This window comes from Mobula birostris, chromosome 9 (assembly GCF_030028105.1).
Source record: "Mobula birostris isolate sMobBir1 chromosome 9, sMobBir1.hap1, whole genome shotgun sequence".
NCBI classification, from domain to species: domain Eukaryota; kingdom Metazoa; phylum Chordata; class Chondrichthyes; order Myliobatiformes; family Myliobatidae; genus Mobula; species Mobula birostris.
In genome coordinates, this window is record NC_092378.1 from 2732178 (window position 1) to 2748044 (window position 15867).

General features: G+C 45.8%; 1 protein-coding gene across 1 annotated transcript in view; it reads right to left on the reverse strand.

Annotated features, from left to right (window-relative positions):
- utp20 (UTP20 small subunit processome component) overlaps positions 1–15867 on the reverse strand; it is a 183231-nt gene that overhangs the window by 26735 nt on the left and 140629 nt on the right. Inside the window, exons 50-53 of the mRNA XM_072267366.1 lie at positions 11619–11750; positions 10724–10834; positions 5665–5744; positions 3107–3176 (exon numbers count right to left, since the gene is read on the reverse strand). Of these exons, the coding sequence (XP_072123467.1) occupies positions 3107–3176; positions 5665–5744; positions 10724–10834; positions 11619–11750 (393 nt within the window). The remainder of the gene's footprint in view (positions 1–3106; positions 3177–5664; positions 5745–10723; positions 10835–11618; positions 11751–15867) is intronic.

Genomic DNA, 15867 nt, shown 5'->3' on the forward strand with positions numbered 1-15867 from the left:
GGCAAGTTAGCCTAACCTCAGTGGTTGGGAAAGTATTGGAGTCTATTATTAAGGATGAGGTTTCGAGGTACTTGGAGACTAATGATAAAATAAGTCAAAGTCAGCATGGTTTCTGTAAAGAGAAATCTTTGCTTGACAAATCTGTTAGAATTCTTTGAGGAAGGAACAAGCAGGGTGGACAAAGGAGAGGCAGTGGATGTCATTTACTTGGATTTACAGAAAGCGTTTGATAAGATGCCACATGAGGCTGCTCAACAAAATAAAATGCTACTGCGTTACTGGAAGGATACTGGCATGGATGGAGGAATGGCTGACAGGTGATTCCTGGCAGGGAGCGGGAATAAAAGGATCCTTTTCTGGTTAACTGCCGGCAATTAGTGGTGTTCCTCAGGGGTCAGTATTGGGACTGCCGCTTTTCACATTGTTTGTCAATGATTTGGATAATTGAGTTGATGGCTTTGTGGCAAAGTTTGCGGATGATAAAAAGTTAGGTGGAGAGGTAGGTAGTGCTGAGGAAGCAAAACAATCGCAGCAGGACTTGGACAAATTGGAAGAACGGGCAAAAAAGTGGCAGATGGAATACATTGTTGGGAAATGTGTGATAACGCATTTTGGTAAAAGGAACAATAGTGTCAATTGTTATCTAAATGGGGAGAAGGTGCAAACATCAGAGGTGCAGAAGTCCTCGTGCAAGACTCCCAGAAGGTTAATTTACAGGTTGAGTCTGTGGTAAAGAAGGCAAATGCAACGTTGGCATTTATTTCAAGGGGAACAGATTATAAAAGCAGAGAGATAAAGCCGGGTCTTTATAAGACACCAGTCATGCTGCACATAACTTCATTGGGCATGTGATTAGGAAAGAGGAGTTAGAATGCATGGTAATTATGGGAAAGATTGAAGGGAAGAAAGCAAGAGGAAGACAAAGACAAATGATGATGGAGACAGCAGCCAGAGAACTGGAAATGAATACCAATGAATTGATCCACTTGACCCAAAACAGGAGTGTGTGGGCCATGGCAGTCAAAGCTCAAACTGGGCACGGCACCCGATGATGATGATGATGATGATGATGACGATGAGTCAGGCTGCACTTGGGAGGATTGTCAACAGTTTTGGGCGCCACATCTCAGAAAGGATGTGTTGTCATTGGACAGAGTCCAGAGGAGATTCATGAGGATGATTCCAGGAATGAAGGGGTGAACATATGAGGAACGTTTGGCAGCTTTGGGATTTAGAAGAATGCGTGGGGATCTCATTGAAACCTACCGAATATTGAAAGGACTAGATAGGGTGGATGTGGAGTGGATGTTTTCTATGGTGGGGGTATCCAGAACTAGAGGGCACAGCCTCAAAATTCAGGGGTGACCTTTTACAACAGAGGTAGGGAGGAATTTTCTTTTAGCCAGAGAGTAGTGAATCTGTGGAATGCTCTGCCACAGACTTCAGTGGAGGCCAAGTCCGTGATCGTTTCCTGGTGGTCAGGGCATCAAAGGATATGGGATCAGCCACAATGGAATGATAGGGCAGACTCAATGGGCTGAATAGCCTAATTCTGCTCATGTGTCTTATGGATTAATGAGGCTGACAGAGAACACAGAGCACAGTCACGAATCTCTGTGTTTCTGCTCCCCCCCCACCCTCCTGCACACTTAACTCCACCAGTATTCCTGGCACTGGGTAGCGGGGTGGTGACACGTCTGTACCAAAGGAGCTGTAAGGCGCTCTTTCCCTCTGCTCGCTTGCAGGTCACCCCCAGGCAAGTTGTAGAACCTGCTTAACCTCCCAATCAGGGTCACTTGAAGCCATGGGAGTAGGTTGTAGATGGTTGTATGAGTAGCTGGTGCATATCACAAGGCCTAGTTATGCGACCACTGACACCAGGCAGGGAGTCTCTGAAGAGTATTGATAATGGCTGGGGTCACCTGTCTTGTAAAGATACTGTCCAGAAGGCAATGTCAAACCACTTCTATCGAAAAATTTGCAATCGTGGTCATGGAAACATCATGATCACTCACATCATACAACATGATACATAATGACGCTGATGATGATCGCAGCAGCTGCCAGTCAGTGTTGAACTCAGTGCAGGACTGCCTTAGAGACTCTTGCTCTGGATTTTTCCTCGGGGTTTACTCCCGAAGCCCTCCCCATGAGTGGGTGTAGCCGCAAGGCAGCAGAGGTCTGAGATTAGTTTTCCTTGGATCACCAATGCTGATAACTCCTGGGGTTAGAAACCTGTCTGTGTGTGAGAGTGGGTGGGAAAGGGGCTTGTCTTGCTGTTGTAGTTTTGTTGTGGTGTTGCTGTTGTTCTGCTGAACATGGCGGGCATGCTAAGTTAGCGCCATAATGTGTGGTGACACAAATCCTTAGGTTATGCTGGGTGTTAACATGAACAATGTATTTCACTGTAGGTCGTGATGTATGTGTGAGAAATAAATGAACCTGAACTTTTCTGAGAGAGTCCAGAGAAGGTTCACAAGAATAATCCCAGGAAGACAAGGTTAATGGATGAGGAATGTTTGACGGCTGTGGGCCTATACTCGCTGGAGTTTAGAAGAATGGGGGGGAATCTCATTGAATCCTATCGGATACTGAAAGGTCTAGACAGAATGGATGTGGAGGGGATATTTCAAAGAGCGGAGGAGTCTAGGACCAGAGGGAACAGCCTCAAAATAGAGGGATGTCTATTTAGAACAGGATGAATTTCTTTAGCCAGAAGGTGGTGAATCTGTGGAATTCATTGCCAGGTGGCTGTAATGGCCAAGTTATTGGGTACATTTAAAGCAGAGGTTGATAGGGTCTTCATTAGACAGGAGGGTCAAAGGTTACGGGGTGAAGAAAGGAGAATGGGTTGAGAGGGACATGACAGAATGTTAAAGCAGACTCAATGGGTCGACCGGCCTAATTCTGCTCCTCTGTCTTATGGTCTTAGACAGCCTTTGGCAATGTACAAAATTGGTCTCAGCACAACAAGAAGCCCCTGAGCTTCTGGCCCTACATTCCAAGGACAGTCACCTTCTGCGTTAGACCACAGAAGGCTTGAGAGCAAGCCACGTCTGAGCAACTAGTCACACAGCAGCAGTTCACCAGACAGAAAGCTACATACCTGTGGAAAGGACTGGAATATATAAGCCAACATTTCCAGGGCAGAATCTCTTCCCACTTCATGTTCATACCTGGACATGGAAGGGAAAACAAAACAAGCATTTAGTTTAGGAATCGGTAAGAGTTCTGCCTGCTCTCACTCCACAGTGTCAAGGGGCTGCTCTGTAAAGAACAAAGTGGTGACCTCATGGTTTTCTGACATTTACAATGCTGACGCTGACTGTTTCCCTACAGGACATGTCTATCCGTGATGGTGCAATGCTGTGGTGCAGTGCTGGCGATTGTGTCCTGCAGACACAAGAGATTCTGCACATCTTGGAAATCCAGAGTCACCCACACAGAATGCTGGAGGAACTCAGCAGTTCAGGCAGCACCTATGTAGAGGAATAAACAGTCGACGTTTCAGGACTGTGTTCTGTGTCCATTTGATGAGAGCCACCACCCCAATGTAAAGAGCATGCACTCTCTACTGCAGCATTCACAAACAGAATTCGCACAACATGGAAACAGGTTAATCAGCCCAACTGGTCCATGCTGACAATCAGCTCATCTGAGCCAGTCTCATATCCCCCCCAAGCCTTTCTTATCCATGTATCTGTCCAAATGTCTTTTAAATACTGTCTCAACCACTTCCTCAGCTCATTCCATATACACACCACCCTGTGTGAAAAGCTGCCCCTCAGTTCCCGTTTAAGTCTCTCCCCTCTCACCCTAACCTCTATGATTTAGGTTACCTTTCCCTGGGAAATAGACCAAGTACATTCATCTATCTCTTCTCCTCACTGTCTTATATACCTCTATAAGTTCATCCCTCAGTCTCCTACACTCCTAGGAATAAGGTTCTAGAAAAGATCTCACCACCAAGCCACCTTTCCCTCCCCCCAACTTTCTGCTTGCCACAGGGAGTGCTCCCTATGCAACTGCCTTGTCCATTTGTTCCTCCCCATTGATCTCCCACGTGGCACCTGCACTTACCCTTGCAAGTGGGACAAGTGCCACACCTGCCCCTATACCTCCTCCCTCACTACCATTCAGGGCCCCAAAGAGTCCTTCCAGGTGAGGTGACACTTCACCTGTGAGACTGTTGGGGTCATTTATTGTGTCCAGTGCACCCAGTGTGGCCTCCCGTATATCGGTGAGACCTGCCATAGACTGGAAGACCACTTCGCCAAGCACCTATGCTCCACCCACCTGAAAAAATGAAATCTCCCAGTAGCCACCCATTTTAATTTCACTTCCCATTCCCATTTTTCTATCCATGGTCTCCTCTATTGTTGCGATGAGGCCACACTCAGGTTGGAGGAACAACACCTTACATTCCGTTTGGGTAGCCTCCAGCCTGATAGTATGAACATCCATTTCTCAGACTTCTGGTAATGCCCCCAACCCCCCTTCACCATTCCCCATCCCCTTTTCCCTCTCTCACCTCATCTCCTTGACCGCCCATCACCTCCTTCTGGTGCTCCTCACCACTCCCCCCCCCCACTTCTTCTTTTTTCCATGGCCTTCTGTCTCTTACCAATTCACTTTCCAGCTCGTTACTTCATCCCCTCCTCCTCCTCCTGGCTTCACCTATCAGCTGGCACTTCTCTCCCACCTTTTAAATCTACTCCTCAGCCTTTCTTTCCCCAGTCCTGCCGAAGGGTTTCGGCCTGAAACGTCAAATGTACTCTTTTCTTAGATGCTGCCTGGCGTGCTGAATTCCTCCAACGTTTTATGTGTGTTGCTCAGAAAAGAAGTTGTCTTTCTGCAATTAACAGAGCACTTTGCATTCATTTCAAACCTGTTAACGCTGAGGAAAGTTTCACAGTGCCTCATCAAAGAGAAAACGGTCTGAAAATAGGAACAGATTTAGATTGTGTTCCAAGACAAATCTCGTTCAAACAGATCTCTCTTCAGATTGTGGCCCCGAGGTCTAGTCTATCTGCCTTAGTGTTTTCAGAACCAGAATCTGGTTTATCATTGATATATGCCATGAAATTTGTTGTTTTGCAGCAGCATCACAGTGCAAAAACATAAAAAATGACTATAGGTTACACAGCTCAGGCCCTTCAGCACACAATGCTGTGCTAACCTTTCAATCTACTCTGAGATTAATCTAGCCCTTCCTTCCAATATATCCCTCCATTTTTCTATCACCCACGCGCCTATCTATGAGTCTCTTAAATAGCCCTAATGAATCTGCCTCTAGCCACCATCCCTGGCAGTGTTCCATGCACCCACCACTCGGTGTAAAAAACTTACCGACACAATAAGTAGGTTACAATAAATAAATAAATAATGCAGTAAGTTCTGTGTTAGATCTCTCGGATGAGGCTTGAACACACAATCCCAGCCCATCTAGCCGCGTCACGATTGGGAGTTGTGGAGCAGCCACAATTAAACGGCAGAATCATTATGTCACAGGACGAGGCAACTCGGCCCACAGATCTATGCCGACTGCCAGCAGTACAATCCAGTTGGGACCTCACCACCCGAGCAATATCCCAAAGGACTCAATTGCTTAAGAAAAAACAAGGATTGAAGTGAGGAACAGTCAGAAATCCAACCGAAACTTACGAAAGCTGTGCCACAATGAAATCGAGGTGAGTCTTCAATTCCTTCCCCAGGGGATAATCAAGAATAAACTTCATATAAACCTATGGTGAGGAAGAACCACAGTTAGAGCAGTTTGTTCTCCCTTGTACTACCTGAGTGTTCTGTTGTAATGAAACGCTCAATGTAGACGGCACGCAAAACAGGGATTATTACTGTACCTGCGATACTAACAAACTCAGGGGTAGGAATGGGGATGAGGAAGGCGAGGTGGGTGGGATTGGGGTGAGGATGGGGGCATGGGTGGGGTTGGGGAATTGGATGGAGTAGGGCTAAGACACTGGGTTCAAGCCTAACGATACTGTCCTCTGAAATCATCTCTCAAAGCCTCTCAGTCCGAGGACAAGGAACACTGATCTGTGCATGATTATTTTCAGAGATAGGAAATAGAAAGTGCAGAGCACACAGAGGGAGCAGGTGACCTGGACCTCTGGTCCCCAGAAATCCTAGCTGGAGGTTTCATTTGTAGGCATCACTGAATCATGGCTGAAAGAAAATTATAGCTGGGAGGTTAATGTCCAAGGATACACATTGCATTGAAAGGTCAGGTAGGGAGGCAGAGGAGGCAGCGTTGATCTATTGGTAAAAAATGAAATCAAACCATTAGAAAGAGGCGACATAGGGTCGGAAGGAGTTGAATCATTGTGGATAGAACTAAGGAACTACAAGGGTAAAAAGACCCTAATGGGAGTTGTATACAAGCAACACACATCAAAGTTGCTGGTGAACGCAGCAGGCCAAGCAGCATCTGTAGGAAGAGGTGCAGTCGACGTTTCAGGCCGAGACCCTTCATCAGGAGTTGTATACAGATCCCCAAACAGTGGTAAGGATGTGGCCTACAAATTACAATGGGAGATAGAAAAAGCATGCCCAAAAAGGCAATGTTACAATAGCCATGGAGGACTTCAGTACCCAGGTAGATTGGGAAAATCATGTTGGTGCTGGATTCCAGAAGGGGGAATTTCTAGTGTGCCTATGAGATGGCTTTTTTAAAAAGCTCGTTGTTGAGCCCACTAGGGGATCAGCTAGTCTGGATTGGGTGCTATGCAATGAACCAAAATTGATAAGAGAGCTTAAGGTAAACAAACTTTTAGGGGAAAGTGATCATAAAATGATTGAATTATTCACCTGAAATATGAGAAGGAGAAGCTGAAGTCAGATGTATCAGTGTTACAGTGGAGCAAAGGGAATCACAAAGGTTATCAGAGAGGAGTTGGCCAGAATTGATTGGAAAAGAACACTGGCAGGAATGACGGCAGAGCGGCAATGGCTGGAATTTCTGGGAGCAACTCGGAAGGCACAGGATATATACATCTCAAAGAGGAAGAAGTGTTCTACCGTGGCTAATTAAAAAAGTCAAAGCCAAAATAAAAGCCAAAGAGAAGGGCACATAATAGAACAAAAATTAGTAAGAAATTAGAGGATTGGGAAGCTTTTAAAAACCACCAGAAGGCAACTAAAAAAATCATTAAGGTAAAGATGAAATATGAAAGTAAACATAGAAACATAGAAAATAGGTGCAGGAGTAGGCCATTCAGCCCTTCGAGCCTGCACCGCCATTCAGTATGATCATGGCTGATCATCCAACTCAGAACCCTGTACCAGCCTTCCCTCCATACCCCCTGATCCCTCTAGCCACAAGGGCCATATCTAACTCCCTCTTAAATATAGCCAATGAACTGGCCTCAACTGTTTCCTGTGGCAGAGAATTCCACAGATTCACCACTCTGTGAAGAAGTTTTTCCTAATCTCGGTCCTAAAAGGCTTCCCCTTTATCCTCAAACTGTGACCCCTCGTTCTGGACTTCCCCAACATCGGGAACAATCTTCCTGCATCTAGCCTGTCCAATCCCTTTAGGATTTTATACGTTTCAATAAGACCTTCCCTCAATCTTCTTGTCAATATTATCAAAGAGGATACCAGAAGTTTCTTCAGATACATAAAGTGAAAGAGAGGTGACAGTGGATATCGGACCGCCGGAAAACAATGCTGGAGAGGTAGTAATGGGGAACAACGAAATGGTGGACCAACTGAATAAGTATTTTGCATCAGTCTTCACCGTGGAAGACACTAGCAGTGTGGTGGAAGTTCCAGGTATCAGGGGTCATGAAGTGTGTGAGGTCACCGAAACTAGAGAGAAGGTTCTTGGGAAACTGAAAGGTCTGAAGGTAGAGAAGTCACCTGCTGTACATGCCAGGGTTCTGAAAGAGATAGCTGAAGAGATTGTGGAGGCATGAATAATGAACTTTCAAGAATCATGACGTACTGGAATGGATCCAGAAGACTAGAAAATTGCAAATGTCACTCCGCTATTCAAGAAGGGAGAGAGGTAGAAGAAAGGAAATTATAGTCCAGTTAGTCTGACCTCAGTGGTTGGGAAGATGTTGGAGTTGATTATTAAGGATGAGGTCTTGGGGAACTTGGAGGCACATGATAAAATAGGACGTAGTCAGCATTATGTCCTCAAGGGAAAATCTTACCTGTCAAATCTGTTGGGAATTCTTTAAAGAAATAACAAGAAGGATAGACAAAAGAGAATTGGGCGATTTTGCGTACTTGGATTTTCAGAAGGCCTTTGACAAGGTGCCACACATGAGGCTGCTAAGCAAGCTATGAGCCCGTGGTATTAGGGTGGCCTACAGGGAAGAAGTCATCTCTCTGACACAGTGGTGTCAAGAAAACAACCTCTCCCTCAATGTCGCAAGAACAAAGGAGCTGTTTGTGGACTACAGGAGGAATGGAGACAGGCTCACCCCTAGTGACATCAATGGATTTGGGGGTGAGAGGGTAAATAGGTTTATAAGTTCCTCGGCATACACATCACCGAGCATCTCACGTGGTCTGTACACACCAGCTGTGTGGTGAAGAAGGCACAACAGCGCCTCTTTCACCTCAGATGGTTGAAGAAGTTTGGTATGGGCTCCCAGATCCTAAGAACTTTCTGTAGGAGTACAATTGAGAGCATCCTGATTGGCTGCATCACTGCCTGGTAAGGGAACTGTACTTTCCTCAATCGCAGGACTCTGCAGAGAGTAGTGCGGACAGCCCAGCACATCTGTAGTTGCGAACTTCCCATTATTCAGGACATTTACAAAGATAGGTGTGAAAAAAGGGCCCGAAGGATCATTGGGGACCCGAGTCACCCCAACCACAATCTATTCTAGCTGCTACCATCTGGGAAACGGTACCACAGCATAAAAGCCAGGACCAACAGGCTCCGGGACAGTTTCTTCCACCAGACCATCAGACTGATAAACTCACGCAGATTTGAGTGTATTTCTATGTTATATTGACTGTTCTATTTATTATAAATTATTATAAATTACTATGGGTTGCATATTGCACATTTAGATGGAGACATAACATAAAGATTTTTACTCATGTTTGTGAAGGATGTAAGAAATAAAGTCAATTCAATTCAATACAGGAAAGACTCTAGCATGGATAAAGCAGTGACTAATTATCAGGAGGCAGAGTGGGAATAAAGGGACCCTTTTCTGGTTGACTACTGGTGACTAGTGGTGTTCCACAGGGGTTGGTGTTGAATCAGATTCTTTTTAAGTTGGGTGATGGAATTGAGGCTTTGTTGCAAAGTTTGTGGATGATATGATAGTGGAAGGGTAGGTAGTTTTGAGGCAATAAAGAGGCTGTAGAAGGACTTAAGACAGATTAGGAGAAGGGGCAAAGATGTGGCAGATGGAATATTGTGTCAAAAAGTGCATAGTCATGCACTTTGGTAGAAGAAATGAAAGGGCTGACTATTTTCTAGATGGAAAGAAAATAAAGAAAAAAAAAACTGAGATGAAAAGGGACTTGGGTGACAGGATTCCCCGAGGGTTACTTTACAGGTTGAGTCTGTGGTGAGGAAGGGAAATGCAATATAAGCATTCATTTGAAGAGGACTAGAATATAAAAACAAAGATGTAATGTTGAAACTTTATAAAGCACTGGTGAGGCCTCACTGGAGTATTGTGAGCAGATCTGGGCACATTGTCTTAACAAGGAGGTGCTGAGCCTTGAATGGGTTCAAAGGAGGTTCACAAAAATGACTCCAGAATTGAATGACTTGTCATATCCAAGAAAGGATGTAGCACACACAAAATGCTGGAGGAACTCAGCAGGCCAGGCAGCATCTATGAAAAAAATACAGTTGACATTTTGAGCCCTGCCGAGGGGTCTCGGGCGGAAATGTCAACTGTACTTTTCTTCCATAGATGCTGCCTGGCCTGCTGGGTTCCTCCAACATTTTGTGTGTGTTGCTTGGATTTCCAACAACTGCAGATTTTCTCTTGTCAAAGAAAGGACATGCTGGCATTGCTGAGGAGGTTTACAAGAATGATCCGGGGAACGTAAGGGTCAGTGTATCAGGAGTGATTCATGGCTCTGGGCCTGTACATGCTGGAGTCTACAAGAATGATGGAGCGGTGGGGTGGACCTCACTGAAATGCACTGCATATTGAAAGACCTGGATAAAGTGGATGTTCCCTATAGGGAAGAGTCTAGAACCAGAAGGCACAACCTCAGAATAGAGAGACGTCCATTTAGAACAGAGATGAGGAGGAATTCCTTCAGCCAGAGCATGGTGAATCTGTGGAATTCATTGCCACAGACGGCTCTGGAGAACAGTCACTGGGTATATTTAAAGTGGAGGCTGATAGGTTCGTGATTAGTAAGGATGTCAATCGTTATAGGGAGAAGGCAGAATGGGGTTGAGAGGGTAAAAGAATGAAGTGGTGGAGCAGACTCGATGGGTTGAATGTCCTAATTCTGCTCCTGCATCTTTTGGTCTTATGGACGGGGACAGACGATGGGATTTCCCCACTGTTGCTGGACTACGAGACACTGAGTGCAATGGGAGGTAAAGCAGAAGATGAGCCGTTACACACACAGCAGCCTCCAAAGACACAGGTAATGAAGCCAACGCGTTACACGTACGCTTGGTTATATACCCACAGGGTGTGTAACACACTTAGCGGAGTTGCCAGAGCTGTGACAGGATGCTGGGCGTGGAGGTGGCACTGACCTGACGACACTGCACACGGACAGGCTCGCTCTGCCCAGTAACAGCCAGCTTGGCCACCTTCTGCATCACTTCACCCATCTCAGGAACCAGCAGCCTCCGGGACAGGATCGCCTGCGGAGATACAACAGGAGCAGTCAGTCATGGATCACTGGGGAACTGGAAGGCGGGGGAGGCAAGGAAAGTGCAAGGGAGGCGAGGTGAGCAAGGAATGGTAGGTGGGTGCAGAATGAGTGTGTGGGTGGGCTTTGGGGCAAGGGAACGGGTTGAGGAGTGGATAGTTGGATGGGATGGATGGGATGGGTGCGATGGTGGGAGTGCAGATGAGTGTATGGGTGGGGTTCAGAATGAGGGGGGGGAGGTGGATGGACGAGAGCTGGGTGGAGTAGGAGTGAGAGGCTGTGCTCAGGGCTAACTGCATCACCCTCTGACATCACCTCTCAAGCCCGTCTGTCTAAGGACAATGTCCCTGCAACACCCACAGTTTGATAAAAACATTTTGGAGATATTTAGATAGACCCGTAAACAGACAGGAAACTGAGGGACACAGGCCAAGTGGGATTAGTTTAGATTAACACCATGGTCAGTACAGATATGATGGGCCAAAGGGCCTATTCCTGTGTTGTACTGTTCTGAGTCTTTAACCTCATCCCAAATAAGAATAAAATCATCTTCATGGCGTAATCTTCACCATCACCCACCCACTAGCCCACCTCCAACCTCCACTTACTTTGCAGTCCAGTTCAATCCTGACAGTTTATCTGACCTGCTGAGTTCCTCCAGTACTTTGTGTGTGTTGCTCTGGATATCCAGCGTCTGCAGAATCTCGTGTTTCGCATTTCTACTGTCCACATTGGGGATGTTACAAGTGCTGCAAGCTGACAGCGACTTCACTCACCTTCAAAAGCCCAAATGCTGTTGCCTGCCGCGAAGAGTCATAGATGTCTTCCTCAGCGTATCCCAGCAGCACCTGCAGTTGCTTGTCTGTCAGTGTGTGCTGCGTCACGTTTTTCACCAGAACGGTTATCGTCTGTGGAGCAAAAAACAGGTCAAGAATCAACCCTGGTTGATCTTCCTGGGGATCTCCAGTAGCAGCTAAGTGTGCTGGTTACACTTCAACACCACGGGCAGTCAATGCAAAGCCACCATTATCTGCCTGAGGACCGCTCAGGTCTACACTCCATTCAACCTTGTGCAGAAGGTTGATTACAGACACACATCCAGCGCCTCACTTTGGGAGAGGAACAAAAAACAAAGTCTCTATTTAACTTACAACTTTTAGAGCAAAGAAAATAGCTGGAAAAATTACTGCTGACTCCACTCACTCTAGCAATCAACTCTTCACCAAATTGCCATCAGGGAGATGCTACAAGTCCGTCACCACCAGGACTACACGTCAGCTTCGAAATTTCTTTCCTGTAGATACCCAGCTTCTCAACAAAACTCACTCCAATGTAATACATAGAACATAGAACATAGAATAATACAGCACAATACAGGCCCTTCGGCCCACAATGTTGTGCCGACCCTCAAACCCTGCCTCCCATATAAGCCCCCACCTTAGATTCCTCCATATACCTGTCTAGTAGTCTCTTAAACTTCACTAGTGTGTCTGCCTCCACCACTGACTCAGGCAGTGCATTCCACGCACCACCACTCTCTGAGTAAAAAACCTTCCTCTAATATCCCCCTTGAACTTCCCACCCCTTACCTTAAAGCCATGTCCTCTTGTATTTAGCAGTGGTACCCTGGGGAAGAGGCACTGGCTATCCACTCTATCTATTCTTCTTATGATCTTGTACACCTCTATCATGTCTCCTCTCATCCTCCTTCTCTCCAAAGAGTAAAGCCCTAGCTCCCTTAATCTCTGATCATAATGCATACTCTCTAAACCAGGCAGCATCCTGGTGAATCTCCTCTGTACCCTTTCCAATGCTTCCACATCCTTACTATAGTGAGGCGACCAGAACTGGACACAATGCTCCAAGTGTGGCCTAACCAGAGTTTTATAGAGCTGCATCATTACATCGCGACTCTTAAACTCTATCCCTCGACTTATGAAAGCTAACACCCCATAAGCTTTTTTAACTACCCTATCCACCTGTAAGGCAACTTTCAGGGATCTGTGGACATGTACCCCGAGATCCCTCTGCTCCTCCACACTACCAAGTATCCTGCCATTTACTTTGTACTCTGCCTTGGAGTTTGTCCTTCCAAAGTGTACCACCTCACACTTCTCCGGGTTGAACTCCATCTGCCACTTCTCAGCCCACTTCTGCATCCTATCAATGTCTCTCTGCAATCTTTGACAATCCTCTACACTATCTATAACACCACCAACCTTTCTGTCATCTGCAAACTTGCCAACCCACCCTTCTACCCCACATCCAGCTCATTAATAAAAATCACGAAAAGTAGAGGTCCCAGAACAGATCCTTGTGGGACACCACCAGTCACAATCTTCCAATCTGAATGTATTCCCTCCACCACCACCCTCTGCCTTCTGCAGGCAAGCCAATTCTGAATCCACCTGGCCAAACTTCCCTGGATCCTATGCCTTCTAACTTTCTGAATAAGCCTACCGTGTGGAACCTTGTCAAATGCCTTACTACAATCCATATAGATCACATCAACTGCACTACCCTCATCTATATGTCTGGTCACCTCCTCAAAGAACTCTATCAGGCTTGTTAGACACGATCTGCCCTTCACAAAGCCATGCTGACTGTCCCTGATCAGACCATGATTCTCTAAATGCCCATAGATCCTATCTCTAAGAATCTTTTCCAACAGCTTTCTCACCACAGACGTAAGGCTCACTGGTCTATAATTACCCGGACTATCCCTACTACCTTTTTTGAACAAGGGAACAACATTCGCCTCCCTCCAATCCTCCGGTACCATTCCCGTGGACAACGAGGACATAAAGATCCTAGCCAGAGGCTCAGCAATCTCTTCTCTCGCCTCGTGGAGCTGCCTGGGGAATATTCCGTCAGGCCCCGGGGACTTATCTGTCCTAATGTATTTTAACAACTCCAACACCTCCTCTCCCTTAATGTCAGCATGCTCCAGAACATCAACCTCACTCATATTGTCCTCACCATCATCAAGTTCCCTCTCATTGGTGAATACCGAAGAGAAGTATTCATTGAGGACCTCGCTCACTTCCACAGCCTCCAGGCACATTTTCCCACCTTTATCTCTAATCGGTCCTACCTTCACTCCTGTCATCCTTTTTTTCTTCACATAATTGAAGAATGCCTTGGGGTTTTCCTTTACCCTACTCGCCAAGGCCTTCTCATGCCCCGTTCTTGCTCTTCTCAGCCCTTTCTTAAGCTCCTTTCTTGCTTCCCTATATTCCTCAATAGACCCATCTGATCCTTGCTTCCTAAACCTCATGTATGCTGCCTTCTTCCACCTGACTAGATTTTCCACCTCACTTGTCACCCATGGTTCCTTCACCCTACCATTCTTTATCTTCCTCACCGGGACAAATTTAACCCTTACATCCCGCAAGAGATCTCTAAACATTGACCACATGTCCATAGTACATTTCCCTGCAAAAACGTCATCCCAATTCACACCCGCAAGTTCTAGCCTTATAGCCTCATAATTTGCCTTTCCCCAATTAAAAATTTTCCTGTCCTCTTTGATTCTATCCTTTTCCATGATAATTATAAAGGCCAGGGAGCGGTGGTCACTGTCCCCCAGATGCTCACCGACAGAGATCTGTGACCTGACCCGGTTCATTACCTAGTACTAGATCTAGTATGGCGTTCCGCCTGGTCGGCCTGTCCACATACTGTGACAGGAATCCATCCTGGACACACTTAACAAATTCTGCCCCATCTAAACCCTTGGAACTAATCAGGTGCCAATCAATATTAGGGAAGTTAAAGTCACCCATGATAACAACACTGTTATTTTTGCACCTTTCCAAAATCTGCCTCCCAATCTGCTCCTCTGTATCTCTGCTGCTACCGGGGGGCCTATAGAATACCCCCAGTAGAGTAACTTCCTGTTCCTGACTTCCACCCATATTGACTCAAAAGAGGATCCTGCTACATTACCCACCATTTCTGTAGCTGTAATAGTATCCCTGACCAGTAATGCCACCCCTCCTCCCCATTTTCCACCCTCTCTACCCCTTTTAAAGCACTGAAATCCAGGAATATTGAGAATCCATTCCTGCCCTGGTGCCAGCCAAGTCTCTGTAATGGCCACTACATCATAATTCCATGTATGTATCCAAGCTCACAAGTATCCAAATGTTCACATTTATTTCAGTTTGATTATCGATGTTTGTGCTAATTGCTGATTGCTCATGGCTGTTTGCGCAGTTGTTGTGCAAATTGTTGGATGCTATTGTGTTGTCTGTTAAGGTATTGTCCTGTGTTTTATGCTTGGCACCAAACCACAATCAATTCTGATATGGTTCATATACGGGCAATAAAGTGATTCAGATTCTTATGTCCTGCACTGCACCGTGCCACAAAATTTCACGACATATGCATAGAATGGTACGGGCCACTTGGCCCACAATGTCTGCACTAGCTATCATACTAAATTAAACTAACCCACCTGTCTGCAAATGATCTATACCTTCTATTCCCTGTCTGCTCATGAGCCTGTCTAAATGCTTCTTAATGTTGTGATTGAGCCTCCTTTATACAGTGCATTTCAGGTACCTACCACCCTCCACACACAAACAAAATCTTAACTTTCCCACTCTCACCTTACATACAGTACAAGGGAGCAAAGGAAGTTGGGAATGGTGAGGGTGGAGTGCTGCGGGAGGGATGTGGGACACGCGGCAGAGAAGGAGTGCCAGGACGGGGGGGTAGGGGGGTGGTTTGGCACAGGTGCAGACACACCCAGCCCAGAGACACAAGGCAAGGTCATTACAAAATACAATTAAGTTAGTCAGTAAAACTATTGAAAATCTTTTCTTTGTACTTCTGTCAGTTAAATAAAGGTTCACGTGAATTAACATATCACAGATTTTTGTTTTTATTGCATTTTGGAAAATATCCCAACTTTTCTGGAAATGGGGTTTGTACAATCATCTTGAATGGTGCAATGAAAATTCAGATTTGGAGGATACAATATTCAAAAGCATTGTATGAATGTAGTCCATTATCTGCACT